We start from the raw sequence: 21,646 nt of genomic DNA, 5'->3' as shown, positions 1-21,646 counted from the left end.
TCTATGAAAAAACACCACACCCAGGAGGTGCTGCGATTTAGGTATCTTTCACATTTGCAGTACAGCCTTCTGGCAGGCTTTTCCATTGCAGAATTACGGGAAACAGTAGGACAAAAACCGCTGCGTGCAGCATATTTGCCAGGTAGTGGCCGGATCTCCGCCAGATCTCATTATAGTTAATAGGACCGGCAGGCATTTTGGTAACATCTGGCAATGCCAGATCCGGAGAACTCTGGCAGGCTGTCTCTGCCTGAACAGCCTGACAGATTGCAGCACTACAAATGTGAACCTAGCCCTAAAAATAAAATAAGAAATGTTGAGGAAGCAAAAAAAAAAAAAAAAACCACCAGGAAACTCATTTTAAACACCACTACAAAAAAACGCAGCATTTGTAGGGCATTATAATCTCTTATTGGCCAACATGTAACATCTGGCCATGGCGTTTTTTTCTCCTCTCCCCCTCAAAAAAAACGGAATTTTTGAAGAAAAAAAAAAAAAGTAGTGCACAGCATCTTATGCGGACCCAATGAAACACCAGAATTTACACTTTAGTCACATATCTGACCTGCTCCAGTCGCACCTAGAACTAAAGTCACAAATCTTCTGGTTGCTACTTTGAAGTTGTCCCACTGCTGATGCGCATATAAGGCTGGGTTCACATTGCGTTATAGTCCTCCTTAAAGCTTTCCAGGATTATACATCTAAATACCTGAAAACAGTATTCAAACATATACCGGAAGAGTACATTCACTTTAATGGGTAAAGCGGAGATTAAAGGATTCATTACTCCATTTAACCTGCTTTCCATTAGTTTCCAGCTTCTTTACCACACAGTATAGCAGAGTCTAAAGATGAATCCTTTTATCTCCACTTGATCCATTAGGCCCCTTCCACACGGGGGAGTTTTTCACGCAACGCAGCCCCTATAGAAGTGAATGGGGCTGCGTGAAAATCGCAAGCAAGTGCGGATGCGGTGCGATTTTCACGCATGGTTTCTAGGTGACGATCGGGATGGGGACCCGATCATTATTAATTTTCCCTTATAACATGGTTATAAGGGAAAATAATAGCATTCTTAATATAGAATGCGAAGTAAATTAGGGATGGAGGGGTTAAAAAAAAGAAAAATAATTAAACTCACCTCATCCACTTGTTCGCGCAGCCCGGCTCATGTTCTTTCTTCTTCTTTGATGACCTTGGAGGAAAAGGACCTTTAGTGATGGACCATGTGATGAGCGTAGTGACGTCACCAAAAGTCCTTTTCTCCCAGGTCCTCAAAGAAGAAGAAAGAAGACAAGCCGGGCTGCACGAACAAGTGGATGAGGTGACTATTTTTTATTAACAATGCTATTATTTTCCCTTATAACCATGTTATAAGGGAAATTAAGGGTACTTTCACACTTGCGGCAGGACGGATCCGACAGGCTGTTCACCCTGTCTGATCCGTCCTTCCGCTATTTCGCCGTGCTGCCGCTCTGTCCCCATTGACTATAATGGGGACGGGGGCGGAGCTCCGGCGCAGCACTGCGAAAGGCCGCCTGACTAAAAGTACTGCATGCCCGACTTTTTAGTCCGGCAGCCTCTGACCGCAAACTGCCGTGCTGCGCCGGAGCTCCGCCCGCGTGCCCATTGACTATTGAGTGGTGGTCCGGCGGCACAGCGAAATAGCGGAAGGACGGATCCGACAGGGTGAACAGCCTGTCGGATCCGTCCTGCCGCAAGTGTGAAAGTACCCTAAAATCTACAGGATAACTAAGCCAAACCCGAATTTGGGTCTGGGTACCACATTCAGTTTTTTCTCACGCGCGTGCAAAATGCATTGCACTCGCGTGGAAAAAACTAAAGAACGCAACGCAATCGCATACAAAACTCACCCCACTCGCAGGCAAAAAATTAATAAAAATCGCACGATTTTCCCACGACGCACCCGCATCCTATCCGGCCCTCACACGCGACGCCTGTGTGAAAGAGGCCTTAAAGTGAATGTTTGAATAGTGTTTTCGGGCATTTAGATGTAACCCTACGAAAAAAAAACTGTACAGGGCAAACGCAATGTGAACCTAGAACACAGAAATAGACAGATGGTAGAGGCACAGCGGAGATCCACCAGTACAGGTACAAAATGCACCACAGCAGGAGGTGTTTGGGCTAGACACTGAACCAGCACAGGCTGGGTGGTGTAAGACCCTGCAACAAACCAAAATTTTGATTGCAGCTCTGGATGTGACTAGAGTAGGGGTCATGATGTTACACATGTTAAAAAACAAGAAAGGCCCCATGAACATGACCGTATTTTCAGTCCGTATCCAATCTGCATTTTTCTGCGGATCAGATGCAGAGTCATTCATTTCAATGGGGCTGCAAAAAATTGCATGTCCATTCCGTGGCGCCACAAAAGAGATGTCCTCTTCTTGTCTGTTTTTTTGGACAAGAATAGGATATTTCAAAAAGCGGTGGGGAAAAAAAAAATGATGACACGCACACTGCCTCTATCTGTATTTTGCGGAACGCAAAACACATACAGTCGTGTGCCTGGGGCCTAAAGCAAAGTACCTGAACATTCGTTGTGAATTTAACCTGTAATATGCCACTGGGGGGGGGGGGGGTGAACTCCAGGCTATAAGGCACTAGAAAAATCAACAGAACCGATACAATCAGAACACGAAGAGGATTCACAGGAGGAATTCTTTGTAAACTTCCTACTAAAAATCTGAGAGCCACCCTCAGCGATCCAGGTCCACCACCATCGTTTATATACAGATAATCTTCTGTCACACGGCATATGTGAAGCCTGTACGAGGAATTCTAGGTTCTGACTGCAGTGTTTAAAAATGCTAAAAACCCTTTGTTGTTCTGAAACTATTATCCCTCAATCACCTCCAGAGCTGCAGTCACAAATTCTGCCACTATGAATCCCTCAGAGCTGTGCAGGCAGTAGATGCCAAATCACATGCAATGCAGTATCTCTACATCAGTCAGTGCAGGGAGGAGGCAATGGAACCAGAATTGTGCGTGCAGCTCTGTATGTGACTAGAGTGATGAAACGTAAAAAAAGGTGGGGGGGGGGGGGGGGGGTTATAACTATGTCAGGGCACCCCTATCATTTAAAGAATCAATGACCAGTCTCCAGGAAAGATACTCCTACCTCCCCTGTGCTCAGATCAGCTCAGGGTTACCACATAGAGTAACTTTCCAATTATTTTATACCCCCTCCTTAGATTCCCTCAAAGGATCATTTCTCCCTAAACTATACAATGTAATAGCAATTTTTTTTCCTCCAATAAATCAACACTGTCCTTTCTTCATATCTGTGATTAGTCCCTGGAGATTATGAAAGGTGGCACCAGGGTATTACATTAAACAGAATGCTGTGGGGGGCACACTCATAAGCCAGTCTGCCCATCTTAAAGGTTTGGTGGAGCTGTAAGCATTCTGTGTTAAGTACAGGGGGCATTGTCCAAGGGGGCAACCGTCCCATCAGCTATTACCATGTGCCCAGTGCAGCTGCCCACCTGGCTAACTGAACACAACATTCTGCAATCCTCCATTCAGATTTATAGGGAACAAAATGATTTGGAAACAAGAAAAACAAAACAATAATATTAATGATTAACCCAGGAAGCTCCGCTGCCCGGCTCACCCCCAGTGCCCGCCTCAGGACACTTCAATGATTTCCATACTTCCTGAGAAGCTGGTCTGACTGCCAACTTTGCCCAGCTCCTCTCGGGTTCGGCCATCCACCAGTTCATCTCCAAACTCCATTTGGCAGCTGCGCCTTTTAAATTGCTTTTCAAAGGGACTTTCCTCATGCCAACTGCGTCGAGAGTCCCCACGAGCACTGGGCTTCTGCCTCCTGCGCACTGCGCAGCAAGGGTCAGCGGGCAGCTGACCACAGCTGAAGGCCGTGAAGTTTCCCCCTCCATACAAAGTAGACGCAGAGTAGAAGTGGGCGGGGGCGTCTGGGCTGAAGTACCAGCTGCCAGTCAGTGAGGAGGCCTGAGTCGCTAGAATGTCCGAGTGCCAGTCTTTCAGGCCCAGAGCTGGCTTGGCCAAGTGCTGCTGGCTGCTGGACAGTCCAAAAAGAAAGTTACTTTTGCGATTGTCCTCCATGCTCCCACTACGGAGCAGTGGAGCTGCCAGTGACCGGATGCTGCTGCGGCTCAACATTTGCTGCTGCCGCCCTTTGTTTTCTGCTTGCCGGCAGGTGATAGGCTTCTCTGGGACCTTTACTGCTGCCTGTTCACGGTCAGGGCTGGACTCCGGCGTTTGCTCGGACACTTCCTCTACTGGGGAGAACTGGCACAACTTGCTGCCCCCTCCCTCCAGGCCTTCTGAAGTGGAAGTTCCAGGTTGCGTGGTGACCGTGCTGCAGTAAGACACAGACTTTATGTCCAGAGAGAACGAACGCTTCATCTTATTGCTGTCCTCCAGCTTCTCCCTCTGGGACACATGCAGACCATTGAGGCCTTGCAGGAGAGGGGCCGCCACTTCCTCCTGCGTTCTCGGTGGCTCGGATGAGGTAGGAAAAGCGAGCGATGGACTTGCTGGCTGCTGAGGGACCTCCACTGGAACGGTGCCATACTCCAGATGTAGCTTCAGTTTGCAGACCGGCGCTGTCTGGCCAGTCTGAACCTTTATCTTCTTCTCAAAGTCCAGAAGCTGACCCAAGAAGTTGAAGTTTGGAGAGATGGTCGGTCTCTTCTCCTTAACAAACCTGTGGACGTAGAAAAAAGAAAGGTCAGAAAATGCTGAAGACTTGTCACCCAGTTGTTCCGTCATTCTTTTCTGACAAACAATATCATGTCGTACATCTTTCAATGCCCGTTGATCCATAAGTCTGCCTACTGCACTCTGCAGCGGTCACACTTAGGCTACTTTCACACTGGCGTTAGCCTTGTCCGGCAGGCTATTCCAACATGTTTGCCGTGCTGCAGCCGCATCTCAGGCCCGTCCCCATTATAATGAATGGGGCCGGGGCAGACTTCCAGCAGCACACGTGTGCAAACATTAGTACGGATCCGGCAGGCTGTTCCCCTGCCCGAAGAGCCTGCTGGACGAGCCTAACGCCAGTGTGAAAAAAGCCTTAGGCCTCTTTCACATGGGCGTCGCGGGTGAGGGCCAGATGCGATGCAGGTGCGTTCAGGGAAAACCGTGCGAGTAGGCACGCTATTTCAGTCAGTTTTTACTGCGATTGCGTTCCATTGTTCAGTTTTTTCCGCGCTAGTACAATGCGTTTTGCACGCGCGTGAAAAAAAAAACTGAATGTGGTACCCAGACCCAAACCTTTTCACTGAAGTTCGGGTTTGGTGTTCTGTAGATTTTATTATTTTCCATTATAACATGGAAAATAATAGCATTCTTTAATACAGAATGCCAAGTATAATGTCAATTGAGGGTTAAAAATAAAAACATAACTCACCTCATCCACTTGAAGAGGATCCCGGCTGCGCGATCTTTCTGGACCTGCAAAAGGACCTTTAATGACGTAATCGCGCTCACCACATGGTGAGAGCGGTGACTTCAGCGCAGGTCCTGCTGAATGAAGATAGAAGGATCTTCTATCTTCATTCAGCAGGACCTGCGCTGACATCACCGCTCTCACCACGTGGTGAGCGCGATTACGTCATCAAAGGTCCTTTTGCAGGTCCAGAAAGAAGAAGAAAGACGATGCCGGCTGCGCGATCAAGTGGATGAGGGGAGTTAATTTTTTTTATTTTTTAACCCCTCAAGGCACATTTTACTAAGCATTCTGTATTAAGAATGCTATTATTTTCCCTTATAACATTGTTATAAGGCAAATTAATACAGTGAATAGGGTTTAATGGTTTCTGGGGTTGCTCATCCTTATCTCCTAGCAACCATGCAGCGTCATTCATTTCTATGGGGCCTGCGTTGCGTGAAAAACGCAGAATATAGAGCATGCTGCGATTTTCACGCAATGCACAAGTGATGCGTGAAAATCACTGCTCATCTGCACAGCCCCATTGAAGTGAATGGGTCTGGATTCAGTGCGGGTGCAATGCGTTCACCTCACGCATTGCGCCCATGTGAAAAGGGCCTAAGTGTTACTCAGGTTTCCTGGGCACAAGTCCAATAGAATTTTTACTACTTAGGGACAGTAGTTTTTACCTGTAGGCCTCATCAAGGGTCATATCCATCCTCTTCATGATGTAGGCGATGGCGATAGTTGCAGAGCGAGAGATCCCTGCCAAGCAGTGGACCAGGACGCGACCATTAGATGCCTTCGCTTTTTCTGGGTGATAAAAAAAAACAACTAATTTTAGTAAGAACAAAACAAAAAAGAATGAAGATACTAATGCCAAACTTGCTTGAAAAGCTAGCTATAACAATAACAGATGGCTAAACAGAGCAGGGGTCAACATGGTACCCCACCCTATGTCCTCACCTATGAAGTCCACAGACTTGTCCAGCCAGGGCAGGATCTTCTCACAGAAGCTGTCATTCACCGGGACCCGCAAGAAGTGGGAGTCACAGATGAAATCTGGTTTGGGACAGGTGTTACTGGCATTTAGGACAAAACCAATCTCATTCTGTTGCATCAGCTCCTGTAGGGGGAGGGGTGGAAATCACAATGATAAAGATAATCGGACATCAAGCTCTGCTCTGAGGATTACTGGCCCTTTAAGGCTAAATTCACACAACAGTTTGCCCATTTGTAATGGTTCTTTTGAATCCGTTTTTTCATGGCCGTAAACAAACGCCCATGAATAATGGATTAACGTCACGTTTTAGTTTTTTTGAACATCCCAACCTCAGAAGTTCCTACAGTATATATTATACATCCCCACAGTGCCCCCAGTATAAGGGCTCATGCACACAACTGTATTTTCTTTCCGTGTCCATTCCTTTTTTTTGCGGGCTGTAAGCGGAACCGTTCATTTCAATGGGTCCGCAAAAAAAAAAAAAATAACGGAAGCTTCTCCGTGTGCATTCTGTTTCCGTATGTCCGTTCCGCAAAAAAGTAGAACATGTCCTATTATTGTCTGCATTACGGACAAGGATAGTACTGTTCTATTAGGGGCCAGCTGTTCCATTCCACAAATTAAGGAATGCACACGGACGTCATCTGTATTTTTGGCGTATCCGTGTTTTGCAGACCGCAAAATATATAGGGTCGTGTGCATGAGCCCTAAATAAGAGCCACCATATTTCCCCAGTATCTATAATGGCCCCTTGTAGTGGCCCCAGTGTCTAAAATGCCCTCCACACTGGCCCCTGTAAATAAGGCCCCCCAATAGTGGCATCCAATATAAATATTGCCCCCAGTAGTGCCCTCCATTCTGCGGGGTCCGAAAAAAAAAAAAATATTATATGTATCCCAAAATGGGGGCATTAAAACATTCAACTATATAACTCATCCTGGAAAAAAAAAAAAAAAGTGTTTTTGTAGAGATGACCGAATTTCCGGTTATAAAATTTGTTTGCGATTCGTTTACTGGTAAAAGGGTGAATTGCATTATGGATTCCATTACCACGGACCATAATGCAATTCTATGACGGAATGCATAACGGGATGCCTATAATAGAAGTCCATGGGCTGCATAACGGATCCGTCCCATTTCCGTTATGCAGGAGAAATATGAAATTCGCTCAACTCTAGTTTTTTGGAGTGCAGAGGGAAAAAAATTAAGGGTCTCTATGCTTTCATTTTAGTTTCTTCATTTGAGGATCCCCTCATGAACCTCACCTTGTTCAGCACGTCTCGCTGGCAGCCCAGGTAGAGATGAGGCAGGATACGTGTGGGGCCGACACTTGACACGGGGAGGCATGGCTGAGAGATACAGGTGGGGACAACAGAGGCTTTCCCTTCACACAGACCAGGAAAGTACGACGAGAACTCGTAGAAACCACCTGGAAACAAGGAAAGCGCAGGTGAGGGAATAACAAAGGACTACCCAAAAAATGCCCCAACTGCTGCCACTGATGCAAGCATTATTTCAACATCCCCCTTCAACCGGTTTTCTGAAAATAAAGCTTTCTAATACACTTTGTCCTGATTTATCAAGACCGGCATGTGTTATGCTGACCTTGATAAGCCCTATGCTGTCCAAGCAAACATTAAAGGGGTCGTCCCACGAAAAATCTTCTACAGTTTTCAAACCAGCACCTGGATCTGAATACTTTTGTAGTTACAAACTTTGAATAGCCACTAAATTATTCAATGAAATCTGTCTGTAAAGCCCCACTTGTTTGCTCTTTTTCTAATTTCTCTGTCCACCTCACTGAAGTGGTCGCACATGCTCAGTTCATTCCATCAACTGCCACTAGCTGCAACAGAGACGACACGCCTCCACGCTAGCTTGAAATAAACCTAGCAGAGCAGTTGGAGCAATAAATGATCCATGTGAGGTATAGGGCTGGTTATAGTAATGTTAGAAAGAGATGGTCAGGTAATAAAGAATAGGATTTTCATTTTTTACACCTTTAATTTAGGAAGAGGTGCAGGCCTTGTCATAATCGAAATGCCTCCTCTGGCAGTCCGTGTACCAGACTGAAATCTACTCCAGCTTGAAGTTGGCATAGATTTTAGTCATCGTTTATTCCAGAAACTAACATATATCCCTGCCCTCTTATTGGAAACTAGTGAGGGTTACGTAAAAAATGCCAGTTGTGACTAAATCTAGTCAAAATGGCAATTAAAATGTTGCAAAACCGGGTTTTGTGACTTTTTAGACCTGCTTCACATCATATCAGTTGTGACAACTGATATATGTGAACTACACACATCCGCGGTCTGTACACTGATCGCGCCGGACAGAAAAACCGAGTATGCAGTGTTTTTCTGCCCGGCGCTATTAGACATCCCATGTCATAAGTGAGGCGCACAATAACATTAAACTATGGGATCAGTTCTAGCTCAGTTCCCTCCTAGCAGTTTCTGCTTCACGCCAGAGGGGAACTGTACCGGATCATCTGAAATAAAGTATCTCACAAAAGTGAGTACACCCCTCACATTTTTGTATATATTTTATTATATCTTTTCATGGGACAACACTGAAGATATGAGACTTTGATACAATATAAAGTAGTCAGTGTACAGCTTGTATAACAGTGTACATGTGGTGTGCCCTCAACATAACTCAACACACAGCCATTACTGTCTAAACCACTGGCAACAAAAGTGAGTACACCTCTAAGTGCAAATGGCCAAATTGTGCCCAAAGTGTCAATATTTTGTGTGGCCACCATTATTTTCCAGCACCGTCTTATCTCTCTTGGGCATGGAGTTCACTAGAGCTTCACAGGTTGCCACTGGAATCCTCTTCCACTCCTCCATGACAACATCACGGAGCTGGTGGATGTTAGAGACCTTGCTCTCCTCCACCTTCTGTTTGAGGATGCCCCACAGATGCTCAATAGAGTTTAGGTCTGGAGACATGCAGTTTTACCCTCAGTTTCTTTAGCAAGGCAGTGGTCATCTTGGAAGTGTGCTTGGGGTCGTTATGTTGGAATACTGCTCTATAGCCCACTTTCCGAAGGGAGGGGATCATGTTCTGCCTCAGTATATCACAGTACACGTTGGCATTCATGGTTCCCTCAATTTACTGTAGCTCTCCACAGCCGGCACACTTATGCAGCCCCCAAACCATGACACTCCCACCACTATTTTTGACTGTAGGCAAGACACACTTGTCTTTGTACTCCTCACCTGGCTGCCACCACACACGCTTGACATCATCTGAACCAAATAGGTTTCTCTTGGTCTCATCAGACGACAGGACATGGTTCCAGTAATCTATCTCCTTAGTCTGCTTGTCTTCAGCAAACTTTTTTGGTTGACCATGGAGAGGCGTGTTCTGAGAGGAACACGTCTTGTTAAACCGCTATATGGTCTTGGCCACCATGCTGCATCTCAGTTTCAGGGTCTTGGCAATCTTCTTATAGCCTGGGCCGTCTTTATGTAGAGCAACAATTCTTTTTTTCAGATCCTCAGAGAGTTCTTTGCCATGAGGTGCCATGGTGAACTTCCAGTGACCAGTATGAGAGAGTGTGAGAGAGCGATAACACCAAATTTAACACACCTGCTCCCCATTCACACCTGAGAACTTGTAACACTAACGAGTCACATGACAGCGGGGAGGGAAAATGGCTAATTGGGCACAATTTGGCCATTTGCACTTAGAGGTGTACTCACTTTTGTTGCCAGTGGTTTAGACAGTAATGGCTGTGTGTTTAGTTATGTTGAGGGCACACCACATTTACACTGTTATACAAGCTGTACACTGACTACTTTACATTGTATTAAAGTCTTATATCTTCAGTGTTGTCCCATGAAAAGATATAATAAAATATTTAGAAAAATGTGAGAGATGTATTCACTTTTGTGAGATAGTGTACGTGAAGAGGCCTTACACCAAATCCATGGTGTGAGGGAAATGATAAATCTCCCCCATTGTGTTTCCATTCCTCACCATTTTCAAGACCTCTTCTTGCTGTTAGCTAAAAGGAAACATTCATTGTTTAGAAACAGAGGCTAAAAACCTGCACAGCCCTGGCACTTCTCATAGCTGAATGTTTGTTGCAATGTATCCCCAGAAGTACAAAACTCTCTACTGTCCTGACAGTTTGTTGCACTATATCAGCACAAGTGAAATGTATGTGATACCTGACAGGAGATGAACATGGCTGAACAACTTCTCCAGCTTTCCCAGCAGCACAGAGAGGAAGCAATCACTGGGCAGAGATGAGATGTCCACTGAGCTCTGATCATATACAACTACCTGCTGTACCTGACACTCCAGCTCCACCTGCGAAAAGAAGAGGGATTGTCACGTTGGTAAATTAGGAGTGGCATGAATAATTACAGCAGAACCACCGCAAACTGAAAGAGCGGCCTATGAATGCTGCACAGTACTACTTCTATTCTCCTGTATGTTGGGTGTAATTCTCAGTATCTGCTCTTATTCTGTATATATGGACACTGCACAGTACCACTTCTATTCTCCTGTATGTTGGGTGCAATTCTCAGTATCTGCTCTTATTCTGTATATATGGACACTGCACATTACCACTTCTCTTGTCCTGTACACTGGGTGTAATTCTCAGTATCTGCTCTTATTCTGTATATATGGACACTGCACAGTACCACTTCTCATGTCCTGTATACAGGGTGTAATTCTCAGTATCTGCTCTTATTCTGTATATATGGACACTGCACAGTACCACTTCTCATGTCCTGTATACTGGGTGTAATTCTCAGTATCTGCTCTTATTCTGTATATATGGACACTGCACAGTACCACTTCTCATGTCCTGTATACTGGGTGTAATTCTCAGTATCTGCTCTTATTCTGTATATATGGACACTGCACAGTACCACTTCTATTCTCCTGTATGTTGGGTGTAATTCTCAGTATCTGCTCTTATTCTGTATATATAGACACTGCACAGTACCACTTCTCTTGTCCTGTATACTGGGTGTAATTCTCACTATCTGCTCTTATTCTATAGATCCCAGGTTCTAGCCCCTTAAGGGGGCTAATAGTTATTAAATAAGAAGTTTAAAAAATATATTATTTATTAAAAAATAAAAATCTTAAAACAAAAGCACCAAAATATTAAAAGTATATTACATATAAAATATATTAATTAAAAAAATTATAATAATCCGTATCGCCACGCCCGAAAAAGTCAAAACTATCAAAATATAAAAAAATATCTCCTATACGGTGAACGCATAACAGAAAAGAAAACGCGCGATTCGCCATTTTTTTGTCTACTTGTGACCCCCAAAAAAATAGGATAGGACTGTTCTATAATGGGCCAGACATTCCATAAAATGCACACAGCTTTTTTGGCGTTTTATTATTTTCGCATGTTATCGAATGGTATCGAGTATCGCAATACTTTTTTATGGTATCAAAATATAATCAAAAATTTGGTACGTTAGTGTGAGATGAGCTGTGTCCCACCTTTTGCTTGGCCGAGTGTTGGATCAGCTCAGTGATCTGCACCTTGTCCTGCTGCAGTCGCCTCTTCATCAGTTTTGAGCAGTTGATATTGATGGCGTCCAGGATGTGGGAGGTGTTGTAATCCACAAAAGGCCGGCTATCAATCAGAAGCACCTTTTCCGCACCTCCCTCCATCCATGCCACCAGCTTGTCTACAGTCAGCAATCGACAGTGCAGGCCCGCCGTGGCCATGGCCCCGCCTCCTGCCGGTCACACACAGGGGGGTCAGTAGCCAGCGGTCCTTAGGGCTGTAACCGGTTCATGATGTGAGGAGCACTATCAGGGCATCCTGCTCCTCAAGTGGACAGAAACACAGCGCAGAACGCAGGATCTGCTGCTAGTGCGTTCTCCAATGTGTGGTTATGACATCCTCTTCTTCAGCCGACTCCTGTCACCGACAGCTCAGATGTCACAGGAATGAATGGATTCTGGGGAGAAAACATACTGGAAATTAATTTTCACATGGTTTTTTTCAGGAACATTGTAGTGGTTACCCAGATTTCCGCACACCCTGAATGAGCCCCTGGCATATCAGATATACACACGTGGAATGGTCTGTTGATATGACAGACCATTCCACATCCACTTTCCAGGATCTCTCCCATTAATCATTCTCCAGATTTTTTCGTTCTCTGGTGAAGTTTCCACCATGGCCGATCCTGTTTAACATTAACCGGATGACATCAGTGAGTGAAAGATTAAACCATTTAACTGCGACCAGAGCATTGGCTCAGAGAAGCCGTTCATTGCCTCCTCGCTGTTACGTGGCCATTAGATTATAGGGGAAATAAAACATAGGCCCGGATTTATCAAGACGGCCGTGTGCTACATCGGGCTTGATGGACCCTGCGCCACCGGAGAAGACATTTTTAGAACTAGGTGCAGAACTCCTCCGGAGTAACAGACTGAAATCTACTCCAGTTCATATCTAACGTAGGTCTGCTGTAGTGCATTGTGGGAGATGACGTGTTCTCCCCAAATGCTGTATACTAGAGTCCAAGTTTCTGGAGTATATGATAAATGTGCTGGGACCGATGGCCCCGTCCCATTTTTGTGAACATCCAAGGCCACTTGATTTAGTCGCAATGGCATTTAAAAAGTTGCAAAAACAGGTTTTTAAACCTTTTAACACCAAAACCAAGGCAAAGGGAGATGGCAAATCTGTCCCATAGTGTTAAACCCTTTTGAATATAAAGTCATCCTCTGGTCACTTCCAGAGCTGCATTTAAACTTTCAACGTTTCAAGCTGCAGGATGTCACTGCTGATCTCTAGTGAATGGATAGGCTGCGATGTCACTGCTGATCTCTAGTGAATGGATAGGCTGCGATGTCACTGCTGATCTCTAGTGAATGGATAGGCTGCAATGTCACTGCTGATCTCTAGTGAATGGATAGGCTGCGATGTCACTGCTGATCTCTAGTGAATGGATAGGCTGCATTCTCACTGCTGATCTCTAGTGAATGGATAGGCTGTGACGTCACTGCTGATCTTTAGTGAATGGATAGGCTGCATTGTCACTGCTGATCTCTAGTGAATGGATAGGCTGCACTGTCACTGCTGATTTCTAGTGAATGGATAGGCTGCACTGTCACTGCTGATCTCTAGTGAATGGATAGGCTGCATTGTCACTGCTGATCTCTAGTGAATGGATAGGCTGCATTGTCACTGCTGATCTCTAGTGAATGGATAGGCTGTGATGTCACTGCTGATCTCTAGTGAATGGATAGGCTGTGATGTCACTGCTGATCTCTAGTGAATGGATAGGCTGTGATGTCACTGCTGATCTCTAGTGAATGGATAGGCTGCAATGTCACTGCTGATCTCTAGTGAATGGATAGGCTGCATTCTCAGTGATGTCACTGTTGCTGTCTAGTGAATGGATAGGCTGCATTCTCAGTGATGTCACTGTTGCTGTCTAGTGAATGGATAGGCTGCATTCTCAGTGATGTCACTGTTGCTGTCTAGTGAATGGATAGGCTGCATTCTCAGTGATGTCACTGCTGATCGCTATATAAGACTGACTAATGAATGAGATTGTAACTACCCCGCCCACGTACTTGTCCGCTGGTGACCTGCTGGTGTCTTATGTAAAGTTTGTTCTTTTCAACCTCGGATAAAGTCCGGAGCTGTAATCAGCGGCTGCACGGATGAAGTCACGTGATCTTTGGCCTTGTAACAAAATAACCTCATGGAGTTTATTCAGAGATGAGGGAGCGGTGATCTCACACCGAGCAGCACTGGGCGTGCACACCTCGTCCTATCAGGCACAGCCGAGTCTATAGGTCGTTAAAAACATGCGGGTCACCCAGCTTTCCTGGAGTCCCGAATGGCTCATCTGTTAAACAGCTGTACATAAGCCACTTAACTAGGCAGCTTTGCCATGCACGACTCTTGGCAGCCTCTGTGGGAGACACAAAGGTGACCATATTTGTACTCACCCAGCTGTCCCAAAATCTGATAAAAAGGGATATGAAATTAGAAATGAGAATCTCTGCTCTGGTGAAACTGAAACAGACACAAGTGGTGGCTCTGAATAACCTGGTGTTAAACGGTGAAAACCAGAAACACCTTTGGATTCTCAGATGAATCATGTTTACGCCCGTCAAGAAATGTAATCACATCCCTGGCACCGCGCCCTGTAAACAGGAAGATGCGAGAAGCGCAGGTCGGTAATTTCCTGGTGTAATGTGCACCTATCGGGGTCCTAATACAGTGGAGAATCTTCAATGACTTTGGAAAGTCTTCAGACCCTTTCACTTTTTGTCATGTTGCAGATTTGTGCTAAATCTGCACCTAATTCCCCATAAGGAGAAAGTGAAAATAGAATTTTAGAAATGTTTGCAAATTTATTAAAAAGGAAAAACTAAAACTTCACATGGACATAAGTATTCGGACCCTCTGCTATAACACTTGACATTTAGTTCTGGGGCCTCCTGTTTCTCTTGATGATCTTTGAGATGTTTCTACATCTTGATTGAAGTCCATCTGTGGTAAATACTGGAAAGACAAACCCTTGTCTACATAAGGTCTCACAGCTGACAGTGCAAAGACCAAGCCATGAGGAAAGCACTGCCTGTAGAGCTCAGATAAAGGATTGTGTGGAGGCACAGAGCTGGAGAAATGTATAAAACAAAATTCTACTTCACTGAAAGTTTCCAAGAGCACAATGACCTAAATCTTCAAATGGAAGGAGTTTCTTGGAGCTGCCCAACCCAACAAACTAAGTAACTGGGGAAAAAAGGACCTTGATAAGAGCAGTGACCGAGTGGTCACTCTGGATGAGCGCCAAAGATGCTGTGATTCCATCATGTCGACCATCACTGTCGCACTGGGCTTTAAGGAAGAGTGGCCAAAAAGAAGCCTCTCCTCAGTAAAAGACACATCAAAGTCCAGTTGGAGTTTGCAAAAAAATGAAGCTAAAGGACTCCCAGACAGAGAAACACGATTCTCTGGTCTGATGAAACCAAGACAGAACTTATTGGCCTCAATTCTAAGCATCATGTTTGAAGGAAACCAGGCACTGCTTATCACCTACCCAATACCATCATCCCTGCAGTGACCGTATTATGCAGTTGGGGTGTTTTTTTTTGTGTTTGGGACAGGGAGACTGGTCAGGGTTGAGGGTAAGCTGAATGGAGCAAAATACAGATATCTTCTTAATGAAAGCCTGATCCAGTGTGTTCTGGACCTCCGACTGGGCTGACGGTTCATCTTCCAACAAGACAATGTCCGTAAGCACAGCCCAAGATAACACAGGAATGGCCTAGGGACACTTCTGTTCCCTGACCTGAACTTAATCAACCATCCCTGAAGAGACCTGAAAATGGATGTCCACCACCGGTCTCCATCCAACCTGACAGAGCTTGAGAGGATCTGCAGAGAAGAATGGCAGAAAATCTCCAAATCCAGGTGTGGAAACCTTGTGGTATCATACCCAAGAAGACTGGAGCCTGTAATCACTGCCAAAAGGTTCTTCAAGTCCTGAGTAAAGGACCTAAATACTTATGTCAGTGCAAGAGTTTAGTTTTTCCTTTTCAATAAATTATCAAAAATGTCAAATATATTGTTTTCACCTTGTGATTATGGGGTATTGTACTTTTTTGTATCTGTTATGTGGTGGCACAAGGCCACGACATTGCTCCACTCACACTTGGACTCTAGTATACAGCATTTGGGGAGAACACGTCATCTCCCACAATGCACTACAGCAGAGCATGCTCAGGGAGGCCTCACACCCCCCGAGAGCTAAAAGATGGCTCTGAATGTTTAAACCCTATCGGGACTTCTGAAGTTAGCGGGGGAGGGAGGTCAACTAGTGGGAGCCCCCTCTATTCAGCTCATTGTCAGGAGTGCTGCCAAATAAAAAAGGGCGGTCCCTTTAAAGGGAACCTGTCAGCAGGATTGGGGCCACTCAACCACCAGGATGTCTTATGCAGCCGGCCAAATAAAGAGCAGCCATTGCTGCTAAATTACCAGGGAACTGTACGGGACAGGTCATTGTGGGGTGACCTGCTGGATGGAGCCTTCGTGAGGTGCCAGACACACAGGAATGAGAGCGGGCACCTCTGCCAAGTCCCTCTACTTGGGCCCAGTACAGATGCTGCCAGCTCCTGGACGTCACCCAGCAGTTGTGCTCCATAGAGGAATTTAAGACCCCAACTGTGAGTAACACCAGCAGCTCCTGTCCGATTATCACTGGCGCCAGTGTCCGACCCAGGCAGAACTGCACGTAACCCCGAGATGCCAGGTTCTGTTCACTGAACCATCACCCGCCACATGCAAATCAAACCGCCAAGCACTGACACACCGCGACTGCGCTTAAAGGGCTGGTGCATGCTTCACTGTATATGAAACATTCTGCAACTTCCTAATAGACTCTCATTTCATTTTCAAGATCTCCGTTTGCTGAGGACATTCTTGTTTACATCGAGAGGTTGAAAACCTGTCCTGGCCTAGTTCTGCTGAAAAAGAAAAAAAAGCTGGGGGTTTGTTACAATTGTATCCAGGCCAGACAATCCTCTGAGAGCTAAAGACAGCAGCAGCACAAATCTCTGTCCTGCCCTGATGGTTTGTTACAATGTATCAGTGCAGGTAAGGCCTCATGCACACGGCCGTTGTTTTGGTCTGCATCTGAGCCGCAATTTTGGCGGCTCAGGTGCGGAACCATTCACTTCAATGGGGCCGCAAAAGATGCGGACAGCACTCCGTTCCGTGGTCCGCAATTTTTTTTTTACCTGTCGTATTCTTGTCCGCGTTTGTTGGACAAGAATAGGCAGTTATATTAATGGCTGTCCGTGCCGTTCCGCAAATTGCGGAACGCACATGGACGCCATCCGTGTTTTGCAGATCCGCGGTTTGCGGATCGCAAAACACACAACGGTTGTGTGCATGAGGCCTAAGGTGTACGAGGCTGAAGTCCAGATTGTCTAGGTTAGACACAATGATGAAGAGAGCTAACGAAACGATCCGATGCATAGAAAATAGAAAGATTCATAAAAACCATCGGGATGCATAGCGATCACCATCATTCTCGGGGAGCCACGCCAAAATATTAGGGAGGGGGTCAACAAGTGACGGTGCTCTGCATGGATACATATGGTTATCTGAAAATATTTTAATATTATATCGTATATATGGTGGGGGAGGGAGGGGGTCCTTTCCAGGATGTTATCCGCTCTCCCTCTTTCCCTCCATTTCATGTAACATAGCTCCACCATGACATCAGCCACTGTGATCCCGCCAGTCAGGGGGTGCGATCCCTCTCCCTCCTCTGCAGCTGTGATCACAATACAGCATGATGTCACCCGGGCCTTAACCCTTCACCCTCCGCCAGGACTCCAAAGGGGAAATGGTGCTTCTTCTCATTTTCAACCATGTGAAATTGCTACCGTGAAGCTGAGGATTGTGTAGTCACACAGGACAAATTCCTTTAATCCGGCGGCACCAGGACTTGATAGTCGCAGGAGGGTCCAGTGTTCTGGACTATCAGACAGTGGCGGAACAAACGGAGACAAGTGCCAGGTTATCTGACACTGGATGGTGGATTAAAGGAGTTTATAAAGATGAGATGTTTGGGTTTCTTTACTAACACTAGATACAATGTTACAAAGTGTCATTTCCCTGCACTGATACATTGTAACAAAAACAACCCTGTCCTGGTACAAAACGGAGAGGACAACCCACATGAGGGTGGGGGTGACATGCTGTAAGTTGTGGTTTTGTGATGTGTTCATTGCCCACGAGGATTTTACAGGGGAAACACATTAATTAAACAGTTACCGTATCTGATTGCGGTAGAAACGCACGCGCTTTTTATGATGCAGCTTTTGTTGCCCCCCCCATGTCATGGTCTATAGGCCATAATGGGAACATGCAGCTGCAATCATACCTGAGCTTTAAAGGCTGGTGCCCTGTCAATAAGGGCTCATGCATACAACTGTATCCGTTTTGGGGTCCACAAATCGCAGATCCCCAAAATATAGATACCGGCTGTGTGCATCCCGCATTTTTACCCTTCCGCGCGTCCCACCCCGTGTTAGGAAAGCCTATTCTGGGCCGCAAAACAGACAAGTATAGGACATGTTCTATCTTTTTTGTAGGGAAGTGGGATGGACATACGGATGCGGACAGAACGCGGTGTCCCGTCCACATATTTTGTGGCCCCATTGATCCGTGAATAAATGTGGTCCGAAAATTCGATTGTGTAAATGGGATCCAGAGCTGAACTACCATATGGTGAAATGTTCTGCAACTTTCTAACAGACTTTCGGGGGGTTAACGTTGGCACGTCCTGAGCACCAGAAGCTGGCGTACTGGCGATTCCATCCTGGTGTAAAGTGCGCCACACATACTGGCACACACACTTTTTGTAAAATTGGCGAGGTTGGCAGAAGCTGTAAAAAGAAGTTGCAAATTTTCTGAAAAATGGACCTTGTGCCACAATCTGCTAACACCACGCCAGCCAAGTAATCCCCCCCCCCTTTGTGTTTAACATCTCTTCCTAATGTCGGTGAAGGGAAAGATTGTTCCTTATGTTCAGGAGATGAAAATCTGCCTAAGGCCTCATGCACACGAAAGTATTTTGTTTCTGTGTCCGTTCCGTTTTTTTTTGCGGATAGGATGCAGACCGATTAATTTTAATGGGTCCCCAAAAAATGCGTACAGCACACCGTGTGCTATCCGCATCCGTATGTCCGTTACGTAGTCCAGCAAAAAAAATATAACATGTCCTATTCCTGTCCGTTTTAAGCATTGTTACAATTGATCCGCAAAAAAAAAACGCATGGCATACGGATGTCATCCGTTTTAGTTTTTTTTTTGCGGATCTGCAATTTGCGGACCGCAAAACACATACTGTCGTGTGCATGCAGCCTAATGCCTCATGCACGCGACCGCTGTGTGTTTCGCGGTCCGCAAATTGCGGATCTGCAAAACACAGATTTGCGGAACGCCACGGACAGCCATTGATATAACTGCCTATCCTTGTCCGCAAAACGGACAAGAATAGGACAGGTTATATTTTTTTGGTGGACCACGGAACGGAGCAATGGATGCGGACAGAACACGGAGTGCTGTGCGCATCTTTTGCGGCCTCATTGAAGTGAAAGGGTCTGCATCCAAGCCGCAAAAACTGCGGCTCGGATGCGGACCAAAACAACGGTCGCGTGCATGAGGCCTAAACCTAATACTTTTCACAGCTGAGGGTTTGTTACAGTGCATCAGTGCAGGTAAAGTGTCTGCCTGATTAGCTTACAGGCGATTGTCTACACTGGATAGGTTGTGATGGGTTTTTCAGATTTAAAGATGGAAACCATGAATGTTGCTATTCGCTGACAGTTATCGGAGATCTTGAAAAGTGTGAAAAGAAAATAGAAGCACAAAGTCTGACAGCTGAAGAACTTTCCATTACAGAAGTATAAGACTGGACACCGGCCACAGAGCAAAATACAACTGATGTGCTGAAGAAGTGTTAAAGGGGTTGTCCAGCAGTATTACAAGTTATGGCTCACAGGGAGTTAAAACAAAAAAAAAAAATCTATACCTCCCCGCTCCCCTGCCACGATGGTTCAGTCCCCACTTCAAGTCCCTTTAAGAGCTGGCTTAATACCAAAGCAAAAGGAGGGGTGAAGACCTTGACAAGCTGGTGTTCTCGGTTATCGCCTGTGAGGATGGCATAGCTTACATTTATAAAGGGACATCCATGGCTCAGGCCGGACATTGGACGACCCCCTCATATACTGACCTCCCATCACAGAGGCACATAGAGGGCACAGCGGATATGCTGGAGGGTACCTATAGGGGATGTATGGAGGTCAGTGTGGAAATATATGAGGGCACAGGGGACACATACACCGGACCCTAAGAGACCGCACATGTAGTGGCATAGAGGGGGCTATGCAGGACACGGAGGGGTACGCAGCCTGTCCTTCCATGTGATGACGGCTGAGGGGCGGGCAGCGGACGGTGACAGGATGATTGCCGGGGGGGTCTTTATGTCACAGGTGTCAATGACGCAGGGTAATGACGTCAAACGCATAATCGCCAGTACTCACCGCTGATCCGGGCCTGCAGTACGGGCCTCAACAACGGGTCAGTGTCCGGGCTCCAGGCGGAGCGGGTGAGAGCGGCTGCAATGAGGTCACCGGGAAGAGGAGCTGCATGACGTAAGCGCCAGCCAATCAGAACAGGGGGCGGAGACAGCGGCGTGGCCTCCATGTGCGTCACTCATATGGGCGGGGGAATGATGTCATGCAGGGGAGTCCCAGCAGCTGCAGGCGATCTGTAATAACCCCTGCACTGTAATAACTGATGGAACATAATAATGTGATGTAATAACCCCTGCACTGTAATAACTGATGGAACATAATAATGTGATATAATAATCCCTGCACTGTAATCACTGATGAACATAATAATGTTATATAATAACCCCTGCACTGTAATAACTGATGGAACATAATAATGTGATGTAATAACCCCTGCACTGTAATAACTGATGGAACATAATAATGTGATATAATAATCCCTGCACTGTAATCACTGATGAACATAATAATGTTATATAATAACCCCTGCACTGTAATAACTGATGGAACATAATAATGTGATGTAATAACCCCTGCACTGTAATAACTGATGGAACATAATAATGTGATATAATAATCCCTGCACTGTAATCACTGATGAACATAATAATGTTATATAATAACCCCTGCACTGTAATAACTGATGGAACATAATAATGTGATGTAATAACCCCTGCACTGTAATAACTGATGAACATAATAATGTGATATAATAACCCCTGCACTGTAATCACTGATGGAACATAATAATGTGATGTAATAACCCCTGCACTGTAATAACTGATGGAACATAATAATGTGATGTAATAACCCCTGCACTGTAATCACTGATGGCACATAATAATGTGATATGATAACCACTGCACTGTAATCACTGATGGAACATAATAATGTGATGTAATAACCCCTGCACTGTAAACACTGATGGAACATAATAATGTGATGTAATAACCCCTGCACTGTAATAGCTGATGGAACATAATAATGTGATATAATAGCCCCTGCACTGTAATAACTGATGGAACATAATGTGATATAATAGCCCCTGCACTGTAATAACTGATGGAACATAATGTGATATAATAACC

General features: G+C 45.5%; 1 protein-coding gene across 1 annotated transcript; it reads right to left on the bottom strand.

Moving 5' to 3' along the window:
* Positions 1–1,875: 1,875 nt before the first annotated feature.
* Positions 1,876–20,641, bottom strand: DUSP16 (dual specificity phosphatase 16). The gene is made up of 7 exons (XM_040437103.1): positions 20,526–20,641; positions 11,934–12,400; positions 10,628–10,769; positions 7,709–7,872; positions 6,407–6,566; positions 6,130–6,253; positions 1,876–4,714 (listed from the first exon to the last, which is right to left on the bottom strand). The coding sequence occupies exons 2-7, from the start codon at positions 12,162–12,164 to the stop codon at positions 3,655–3,657; spliced, it is 1,881 nt and encodes a 626-aa protein (XP_040293037.1). The 5' UTR covers positions 12,165–12,400; positions 20,526–20,641; the 3' UTR covers positions 1,876–3,654.
* Between the last annotated feature and the right edge of the window lie 1,005 nt (positions 20,642–21,646).

Source organism: Bufo bufo, chromosome 1 (genome assembly GCF_905171765.1).
Source record: "Bufo bufo chromosome 1, aBufBuf1.1, whole genome shotgun sequence".
Taxonomy (NCBI): domain Eukaryota; kingdom Metazoa; phylum Chordata; class Amphibia; order Anura; family Bufonidae; genus Bufo; species Bufo bufo.
This window is presented reverse-complemented; position numbering and strand designations above follow the sequence as displayed.

Excerpts from the sequence above, each read along its gene's own strand:
- DUSP16 (XM_040437103.1), bottom strand. The coding sequence starts at position 12,164 with ATGGCCACGGCGGGCCTGCACTGTCGATTGCTGACTGTAGACAAGCTG. Across the intron at positions 7,873-10,627 it reads CCATGTTCATCTCCTGTCAG|GTGGTTTCTACGAGTTCTCG; the intron begins GTATCACATACA and ends CCTTGTTTCCAG. Across the intron at positions 6,254-6,406 it reads CAAGTCTGTGGACTTCATAG|AAAAAGCGAAGGCATCTAAT; the intron begins GTGAGGACATAG and ends TTTATCACCCAG.